The following is a 10,504-nucleotide window of genomic DNA, read 5'->3' on the forward strand; positions in this document are numbered from 1 at the left end:
CTGGAGTGCTGTGTGCAGTTTTGGTCGCCGCACTTGCGCAAGGATATTTTGGCCTTGGAGGGAGTGCAGAGGAGGTTCACTAGGCTGATACCGGAGATGAGGGGGTTAGACTATGAAGAGAGACTGAATAGACTGGGTCTGTACTCGTTGGCGTTTAGAAGGATGAGGGGGGATCTTACAGAGACATATGAGATAATGAAAGGGATGGATAAGGTAGAGGTACAGAGATTCTTCCCGCTCAGAAAGGACAGCAGGACTAGAGGGCACAGCCTCAAGATAAGGGGGGGTGCAGTTTAGATCGGAGTTGAGGAGGAACTTCTTCACTCAAAGGGTGGTGAATCTCTGGAATTCTCTGCCTGTTGAAGTGGTGGAGGCTACCTCGCTAAATATATTTAAGTCACAGGTAGATAGGTTTTTGACAGACAAGGGAATTAAGGGTTATGGGGAGAAAGTGGGAAAGTGGAACTGATCCACTTCGGATCAGCCATGATCTTATTGAATGGCGGGGAAGGCTCGAGGGGCTAGATGGCCTACTCCTGCTCCTATTTCTTATGTTCTTATGGTGCCAGGGTCAGCCAGGTCAAAACATGACTGCTTCCCAATCTTCGTCATGCTGTACAAACTCACTGTGCTATGTGGCCATCCTTGTGGCCCTACCTGAGCACAGATATCACAATACTGATAATGGCAACGTGCTTTCTTACTTACAACAGCGCTACCTTAAGAGGAATATGATACATTTCTTTCGGAGTCCTGACCAGCGTGATGACATCGGGAGCATATTTCTGGAATTCATAAGCAATCCGCTGTTTCCTAAACTAAGAGATAAAAATTACATTGAAAAAATGCGATACCAAGTTACAATTCAATTCTGCACATTTAATATAGATTGCCTTTAAATGCTAATTTAATCTCCTGAGCAGTGAGCTCTAAACAGTCTCGCTGCCCTTATGAAATGTGCATTTGTTAATTACTAAGACATTATGCTGTAACAGTAACACAGCTAATACAAAGAATAAAAGGATTTCCACTTTTCTTCTTCCCCAGTTACCCTGCCTCTTTGCCTGAAAGCACACATGCTTATGCTGGAGCAGAGTTCCACAGTTCTCAGGCAACTTGCCAAAGGGCTATCCTGTGTATGAGTACACCATGGTCATATGTACTGACAAGCTATCTGATCAGACAGGGCATCACAGTGCAACTGCAGTTACAACATCCACTGTCCATGGACATTCACATTCTCACTCAATATATAAATCCACATTCATTTCCTGAAGAATGTTGTTAGATAGTGGTTGGAGACTGATAGATTTCTTCTCCCTAATCCTCTTGTTGTACCCAGCTCACCACCCCCCAGACAAAACCAGCAAAGTCCTGGATGTTTACCTGTCTGTATAAATTTAATGGCATGCTGCATATTGCATCTATGCAGCAAACCACTGGGAACTCAAGATTTTTACATCTGCTTTAACGGATATACAAACTGCTTTCAAATCCCTCTGACAAGAAAAATAAATCTGGTTACATAAATGCTACCAATCTGCAAAATTAACTTGTGTATTCCAGTACTCATTCTCACTCCTGACTGCAGGACAATCTCCTGTTATAACACATCACTAATTTGCCCAAAAAGGCTCCTGCTTGAATCAGCAATCTTAGAAACTGAAGACAGGAACTGCTAAATTTGTACATGTTGGTACTATAATCTATTAACAGCTCATTTACCAAGAGTACAAAAAAACGTAGCATCACTACAGTGCAGGAGGTGGCCATTTGGCCCATCGAGTCTGCACCAACCACAATACCACCCAGATCCTATCCCTGTAACCCCACACACTTAACTTGCAGTCCCCCTGACATCAAGGGGCAATTTAGCATGGCCAATCAACGCAACCTGCACATCTTTCAAGTGTAGGAGGAAACCAGAGCACCCAGAGGAAACCCATGCAGACACGGGGAGAACATGCAGTCTCCACACAGACAGGGATCCGAGGTCGGAACTGAACCTGGGTCCCTGGTGCTATGAGGCAGCAGTGCTAACCACTGTGCCGCCTATGTACAAAAACTAATTTAACTTTCTTTTTAAGAGTCGAAGGTCTTTTGAAGCTTGTGAGCGTAAATACTGCAGAATGGTGAATGACTGCTTGGAATGGAATCTATGTTACTTTACTTTGTGATTTCAGAAGGTTTCTCCTAAGAAGAAATATATGCAACAGCCATGAATGGGAAAGGTTTTGGTCTCCAAAGAGACCCATCTATCTGGAAGCAATATAAGTAATACTGGGCTATCAATATGAGAGACTTGCACCATTACAATGCTGCATGTTAATTACAATTTTCTTACCACAACTTTGTTGAAATCTTCAGCGGCAATGTACAGTGCAACTGCAGTTATAGCGTCCACTGCCTGTGGAAGCAAAATACATCCAGTGTCAAAACGCCACATGGAAGCATTTAAAAGGGATGTAAGCAAGTCACTTTCAATCATTTTACTTACCATAAAGACAAACTCTGCATAATCAATAAGGAAATGAAAGAGGTATAAAATAAGAGGTGTCTGTAAAATAAAACAAAGTGTGACTTAATAGTTGCAAGATGGATTTTCAGCAAATAAACAGAATGCAGCAGTGAGAACACAATAAGGCAGCACCTTTGCCTGAGTCAGAATGTTGGGGGTTCAAGTCCCACTTCAAATACTTGTGTACATAGTGTAGGCAGTACTCAAGAAATGCTGCACTGTCAGATGTACCATCTTTTTGACAAGACATTAAAATCAAGGCCTCGGCTGCCTTTCATTAAATGGCAGAGCAGACCCAATCAGCTGAACGGCCGACTTTTGCTCCTAAATCTCATGGTCAAATGAATGCAAAAGATCCTGTAGCACTAGTCAAAGGACAGCAGGGAAGTTACCCAGTGTCTTGGACATTCAGGTTACCTGGTCATTACTGTTTGTCAGAGCTTGCTGTGTGCAAATTGGCTGTTATGCTTCCTACAACTGTGACTACACTTCAAAAGAACTTAATTGTTTGAAAAAAACACTTTTGGATCACCTGAGGTCATGAAGAGCACTACATAAATGCAAGTCTTTCTTTGGTCGTCAGTAAAGACTCTGCAACACTGAAACTGAACACTAAAAACTGACTTTCCAATGCAATATGTATACACAGCTTTACTAAAAATTAGAGAAAGCTTGCACAAGGGACAACGTACACACCGGAACATCAGAAAATATTCGCGAGTGCACTATACAGGCACACTCCTCGCTACTGGTTTCACCAACAACAGATCCATGCTGAATCCTGCACCATACCATTATCCAAGGTGAACAGAAATACACAGCTGACAATGTTGTACTTACTTCATGGAACACATTTCCAGAATATGGGGACACTCCTAGATCCAGCAAAGAAAGCCCTTCCACAACTAAAACAAAAACGAAACAAACATTACGGTAATTAATCAAGCCTTAAAATACAAAACCAGAGCAAGAAACATTTTTGAAGAGATGTCCTCAGAAATGTTCATTAGAACTTTGAGAGATTTTGCTCTGTTCCAACATATTCAGAACTTCCCATTAATGTGCATGACTCTGGATCAGGAGGAGCAGTGTTTTAGTTGCATGCAGAGATCAGGAAAAGAGGAAATCAAGCTAAGTTTCAACTGACAGCCCTGCTTGAAGCAAATGCAAAATCCTAGCTGGAAAGGGAGTGCAGCTTATATGCCAATCTTTTTAAAATTCAACCTCAGGAAATAGTTCAACCCTTGGCAAGGTTGCAGAGGAGATTCACAAAATACTATCAGAGATGAGAGACTGCAGTTACATGGAGACACTGGAGAAGCTGGGACCATCCACCTTACAGCAACAAATGTTAAGGAAAGTTGGAATAGAGGTGTTTCAATAGATTAAATAGGAAGAAACAGTTAGTGTTAGCAGGAAGGTTGATAACTGGAAACATAAAAAATAAGTGGCAGAATAATTGGAGAGGAATGGTATAGTAGCGCAGCTGCTTCACAGCACCAGGGGTCCAGGTTCGATTCCCAGCTTGGGTCACTGTATGTGTGGAATCTGCACGTTCTCCCTGTGTCTGTCTGGGTTTCCTCCGAGTTGTCCGATTTCTTTCCACATTCTGAAAGACGTGCTGGTTAGGTGCATTGACCCAAACAGGTGCTGGAGGATTATGGCGATTAGGGAAATTTCACAGCAACTTCATTGCAGTGTAAATGTAAGCCTTACTTGTGACTAATAAATAAACTTTAACTTTACTTTAGAAGAACCTTGTCTTTTTAAACTCAACATGCCATGATCTGGAACACAGACTAAACAGTTTCAATACCTCCAACTTCCAAAAGAACATTGAATAATTAGATAAATGAAAAAAAACTGCAGCGGAAATGGAAAGATTGGGACTGTGACTAATTGATCATTTTTTTGAACGTTCAACAAATATACGATGGGTCAAATGACCTCCTCCTCTGCCACATCATTGTAGAAATTGTTGGGCTCAGAATTAACATCAGCTATTCATTAATGTCCACAGAATGATAAAAATTTAAAATCTTGCAGCTTCCTGACAAAGCAATCACTTTCAAAGCAGCAAGGTTGAACAGACCACAGCCAAGCAGTGTTACCTTAAAGCTCACAACAGTTAAGATTTTTTATTGTATTGCTTCTCTCATTTTCTTCCTTCCTTTCCTGGAAGACTTTTGGATTGACCTACCTTGCATTAAGTTGATCTTTCTCTGCACCCTAGCTATGACTGTAACACTACATTCTGCACTCTCTTGTTTCCTTCTCAATGAACGGTATGCTATGTCTGTATAGCGCACAAGAAACAATACTTTTACTGTTTGTTAATACATGTGACAATAATCAGCCAAATCAAAAAGCCTTGAAATGCACAGTAGTTCCATAACACGGACAGCCTTTGGGCACTTATCTGAGCGAGGGATTTACACTATGAGGGCTGACAAACTATTTGACTGAAGCGGGCATCACAACAAATCTTCTCCCCTCATTTTCACCATACTCCAATCCAAAGTGCAGCTTCTCCGCAAGTCACTGCATTGCAACCAGGAGCTGGGATCAAGGTTGGTTTTGACCTTCATGGGCCAGCAGTAGTCAAGCTCAACTTTAGTGCAAAGGTTGCTTTTGAAATTAAAATTGTAATGAGGGGAGTATGTGTGTCAGATGGATAAGGATGTAGTGCCAAATGGTACAACGCACCTTTTTAACAAAGTCAATGTTCATAATTTAAATTTCCTTGCAAAGGCACTTGGTTATGCAGATTGGGAAGGTCTTCACCTCAATCCCTGGCCTGCAATGGATTATTTTATATTTTATTTATGTCTTATTTTATATCTGATATGGGTATGCCGGCGTTGGACTGGCGTAAACACAGTAAAAAGTCTGACAACACCAGGTTTTAGTCCAACCGATTTATTTGATAATAGACTCACAAGCTTTCGAGGCTTCCCTCTTCGTCAGGTGAACTCTCCATTCACCTGACGAAGAGGGAAGCCTCGAAAGCTTGTGAGTCTATTATCAAATAAATCGGTTGGACTAAAACCGGGTGTTGTCAGACTTTTTACTTATTTTATATCTACCAGGGTGGGTCAATTTTATCACTCAGGATTAGCAAGTGAAAAAGAAACAGAAGTAGGGTCAAAGCTCCATTACCGATGGCAGTGCTGTTGGTGGAAATGCATGGATGTGGCGTGGAGGCGTTGCTGATTACAGCTGCAACAGACTTCTCAATCAAGAGAGAATGAGTGTGCAAGTTAAATAAATCGCACTGTGAACCAGCAATTGCCTTTTACTTGTACAGAGAAATCCTGAGGCGCAACCTTTAACTGTAAATAGTTCACTTCACCATTTATGCTCTATTGGTGATGTTACATAGAAGCAAGAGTGGGCCACTTGGCCCTTCAAGCCTGTTCCACCCTTCAATATGATCTTGACTGATCCTCTATGTCATATTCCTGCTCTCTCTTCACACTCCTAGATTCTGTTAGAGTCTAGAAATCTATTTCCTTCTTATATATATTCAGTGATTTGGTCTCCTAGCCGGAGGAAACACTGTCCCTGCATCCAGTCTGTCCAGCACTGTCTGAATGTTATAAGTTTCAATGAGATCCTCTCTCCTAAATTCCAGTGAATACAGGCCCGATTCACCCAATCTCTCCTCAATCGACAATCCTGCCACCCAGGAATCAATCTGATCAACCTTTTGTGCACTCCCTCTATGGTAATATATCCTCTCTCAGGTAAAGAGACTAAGAGTATTGTGCACAATACTCTAAGTCTGGTCTCATCAAGTTGCTGTGCAGCTGCAGTAAGACACCCTTGCTCCTCTATTCAAGTCCTCTTGCAATGAAGACCAACATACCATTTGCCTTCCTAACTGCTTACTGTGCTTGCATGCTTGCTTTCAGTGACGGATGTACTAGGACACCCAGATTCCTTCTTACATGAGCATTCTCACAATTTAAATAATACTCTGCCATTCTGGTTCTTCGTGCATGTAGATAACGTCACATATTTTCACATTTTACTGCATCTGCTGTGTATTGTCCCACTCATCAACTTGTCTAAATCACATGCAAACTCCACAATGATAGTAACCCAAGCCAGGCATTGAACTCGGGTCCCTAGTGCTGAGGCAGCAGTGCTAACCACTGTGCCACCGTGTTACCTCCACTTTGCTCACCAGTCTGAAATTTAATGTTCCTCAGCGATTACCAAAGAAAAATTCCATATTCAAATAAAGATGGCATCTTGTAACAACATGCTAATTTCCCAAATTAATTAAGTTTGAAATTTGACATTTAGTACCCAGTTATCTTCCACGAACAAGGGCGGGAGGGGGCAAAACAAAAGATTTCACTCATATCACAGTGACATATCACCAGCACGAGGCTGGGAAAATCTCAAACTGAGATGGCCCCTGATCAACAGGGCCGCTAAATCATGGCCATGTGGCTACAAGGGCAGGGCAGAGGCATGGAATCCTGCAGTGAGCAACTTCATTTACTGACCCTCCAAACCCTGTCCACCACATAGACTCCAGTGGTTCAAGAAGACAACTCACCACCACCTTCTCAACGGCAATTAAAGATGGGTGACAAATGTTGGACCCAGCTGTGACATCCACATCCCATGAATCAATTTAAAAAAAAAATTAGGATATAAGGATAAGTTAAAACGAGTAGGAAGAGTTTCTGCACATAGTTCAAAAGGAAAGGAGTAAGGAAAGTAAGTATTGGTTCTCTAGAGAGTGACAATACGGAGTTAATTGTAAATAATAAGGAAATGGTGCGTCAAATGAACAAATATTGTGCTTCTGTCTTACTGCAGATGATACACAAAACATTACTGTAATAGATGTAAATCAGGAAGTGGAAGGGAGAGAGGAACTTGGTGTAATTTCAATCACTGAGAACTGGTACTGAGCAAACTGATGGAGCTGCAGGCTGACGAGTCTCTGAGTCAGGGCACAGCAACACACAATATAAAAACTAAGCACATAATCCAGGCTATCAGTCCACTACAGCACTCGGGACATAGTGCAATAGCAGAGATGTGCTCCACAAAAAATGTAAAATGCTGATCCTGTGTTTCTCAGATATCCTCACCAATAAATCTCACATCTGAGTCAGAAAGCTAGGGGTTCAAGTCCAACTCTATAAATTATGGCAGAAAATTGAGACAGACAATCCACTGCAGTGCTGAGGGGGTGCTGCATTGTCAGAGTTGCTATCAATTGGGATGTTAAACTGAAGCCAGTCTGCTCTCTCAGCTGCATGTAAAGGATTCCATGATTTCTTTTAAAGAAGAGCTGGCAGGTTCTCTCTGGTATTCTGGCCAACATCTATCCAACAATCAACACCAAATTACTGCTTGTGGGACCTTACTATGTACAAACTGACATCTGCATTTTTTAAGAAGTACAGCACCAAAAGTGTGTTTTGCTGGCAGGAAAACACCTTGGGCTGCCCTTAGGTTGTGAAAGGCACTACACAAATATAAATATGAGTGGCATGGTGGTTAACACAGCTGCCTCATAGCACCAGGGGCCTGGTTCAACTCCGGCCTTGGGTGACTGTCTGCGTGGAGTTTGTATATTCTCCCTGTGTCTACGCCAGTTTCCTCCCACACTCCAAAGATATGTAAGTTAAAGGGATTGGTCATGTTAAATTGCCCTTTAGCATCCCAAGATGTGCAAGTTAGGGATTAGTGAGGCAAATACCCATGGGTAATCAGTGGGGATTTTCACAGTAACATCATTGCAGTGTTAATTTAGACCAACTTGTGACACTAATAAATAAACAAACTTTAAAACTTTAATGGGATAAACACATGGGGTTACAGGAGAGGGCCTGGATAGGATGTCTTGTTGGAGAGTCGAAGCAGACCTGATGGGCCAAATAGTCTCCTTTTGCACTGTAGGGATTCAACGAAATGTCAGCGCAACAAATTGATCAACTTGGCCAGGCGTCTGTCCCATTGCTTGCCCATGAAATCTTGCAAGCTGCAGCACTTGCCTGCACATTTCAGATAAAAGCAAAATACTGCAGATGCTGGAACCTGAGACAGAACCTGCAGAAAATATCAGCCAGCCTGACAGCATCCGTGGAGAGAGAACAAAACTAATGTTTTGAATCTGGATGACAACATCCATTGGCTCTACTCTCTCTCCAAAATCCCCTGCTGAGACTTTCCAGCATTTTCTGTTTCTGTACTACATTTCCACAGCCAGCTGTTGAGGCTGCAGAAAAGTGCGATGAGGAACTACTGAAATGCAAGACTTGAGCAGCAAACCTTGACTCTCCTACTTGACTAGAGTCCTAGCCAGGGCAATGGAATGGGGGTGTGGGTATTAACATTTGTTGGACATTAAAGATATGAAATGATAAATGCTGCTGACAAGAAATTGGGGGAATGTTTTGAGATTTAATGTGCATCCCCCTTTCCCTCCCTCCCCAGTATGAACTGACAGTCAGAGTCCCTCAGCCCATCCATGCTGAGTGGAGGGAACAGCAGCCCTGGGAGGGGGAGGAGGGCTAGTGAGCAAGGAAATATATAAATACCTCGCTTCCAAGAACTGAGAGGCGACACCACCTCTACCCGCTCCGAGATAAACTCCGCCAACGAGGAGCGGAACAGCACAGCCCTGACTGTCACCGCCACAATCAGCACCAACACCAAGGAGGCGGCCATTGTCCCAACCACCAGCCCGGGGGCGGGGGGGCAGGGAGGGAGGCGGAAGCGGATGTGACGGCGGCGCCCCCCCCCCCCCACGCGGGGCACCTCGGGAGCTGTAGTCCCGGTCCCTGTCCCTGTCCACGCCCACGCCCAGCCTCACCGGCCGGGACTACAAGGACCGTCAGCCACCGCGCGGTTCCCTTCTACCACCACCCGGACTACAAAGACCGTGAGGCACCGCGGGGCGCTCGGGCACGGTGGCCGCCAGAGGACGATCCGCCCGCCACCCAGCACGCAAAACGCGAAACCTCAAAGTTGGAGCAGATATTTAGGGAGGAGAAGTGATGGAAACCGGTCATGTCCCTGAGTTAACAACACAACAGTTCGCCTTCGCAGCGAATTGCTAAAGCACAGTTGAATTACATGATAAATAATTGTGATCTCATTGGTATTAGTTCCATCTCTTAAGCTTAAAGTTTATTTATTGGAGATGTGGAGACGCTGGCGTTGAACTGGGGTGGGCACAGTAAGAAGTCTCACAGCACCAGGGGTTAAAGTCCAACAGGTTTATTTAGGAATCACGAACTTTCAGGGCGCTGCCCCTTCATCAGCTATGTGACACCCGATGAAGGAGCAGCGCTCAGAAAGCTTGTGATTCCAAATAAACCTGTTGGAGTTTACATTAACACTGCAATGAAGTTACTGTGAAAATCCCCTAGTCACCACATTCGGGTACACTGAGTGAGAATTTAGCACGGCCAATGTACCTACCCAGCACATCTTTTGGACTCTGGGAGGAAACTGGGGCACCCGGAGGAAACCCTTGCAGACATGGGGAAAATATGTAAACTCTGCACAGAAGTGACCTGAGGCCGGAATTGAACCTGGGTCCTGGCGCTGTGAGGTAGCAGTTATACTCAGCTTTTTATTCTTCCTTCCAAAATGAACAACTTCACGTTTTTGTACACTATACTCTATCTGCCAGTTATGTCCACTCACTCAACCTAATTATATCCATCTGCAACCTTATGTCCACTTCACAATATACTTTCCTACCTATCTTTGTATCATCTGCAAATTTAGCTACCATGCCTTCCCTCCCCTCATTTAAGTTATTGATGTAAATTGTAAAACGTTGAGGCCTCAGCACAGATCCCTGCGGGACTCCACAAGTCATATCCTCCTGATCAGAAAAATACCCATTTATACATACTCACTGTTTTCTGCCACACAGCTAATTTTCTATCCAGGCTAAAATGTTACCCCCAATCATGAGTCTTTATTTTCTGCAGTAATCTTTGA

The 10,504-nt window shown here is 43.4% G+C and overlaps 1 protein-coding gene across 1 annotated transcript in view; it reads right to left on the minus strand.

Annotated features, from left to right (window-relative positions):
• The window catches only part of pigu (phosphatidylinositol glycan anchor biosynthesis, class U), a 34,885-nt gene extending 25,647 nt beyond the window's left edge, over window positions 1-9,238 (minus strand). The window contains exons 1-5 of the mRNA XM_080204669.1: window positions 9,088-9,238; window positions 3,359-3,423; window positions 2,498-2,557; window positions 2,345-2,407; window positions 709-818 (exon numbers count right to left, since the gene is read on the minus strand). Of these exons, the coding sequence (XP_080060795.1) occupies window positions 709-818; window positions 2,345-2,407; window positions 2,498-2,557; window positions 3,359-3,423; window positions 9,088-9,217 (428 nt within the window). The 5' untranslated portion in view covers window positions 9,218-9,238. The remainder of the gene's footprint in view (window positions 1-708; window positions 819-2,344; window positions 2,408-2,497; window positions 2,558-3,358; window positions 3,424-9,087) is intronic.
• Between the last annotated feature and the right edge of the window lie 1,266 nt (window positions 9,239-10,504).

This window comes from Carcharhinus amblyrhynchos, chromosome 16 (genome assembly GCF_965287045.1).
Source record: "Carcharhinus amblyrhynchos chromosome 16, sCarAmb.v2.hapA, whole genome shotgun sequence".
In the NCBI taxonomy this organism is placed as follows: domain Eukaryota; kingdom Metazoa; phylum Chordata; class Chondrichthyes; order Carcharhiniformes; family Carcharhinidae; genus Carcharhinus; species Carcharhinus amblyrhynchos.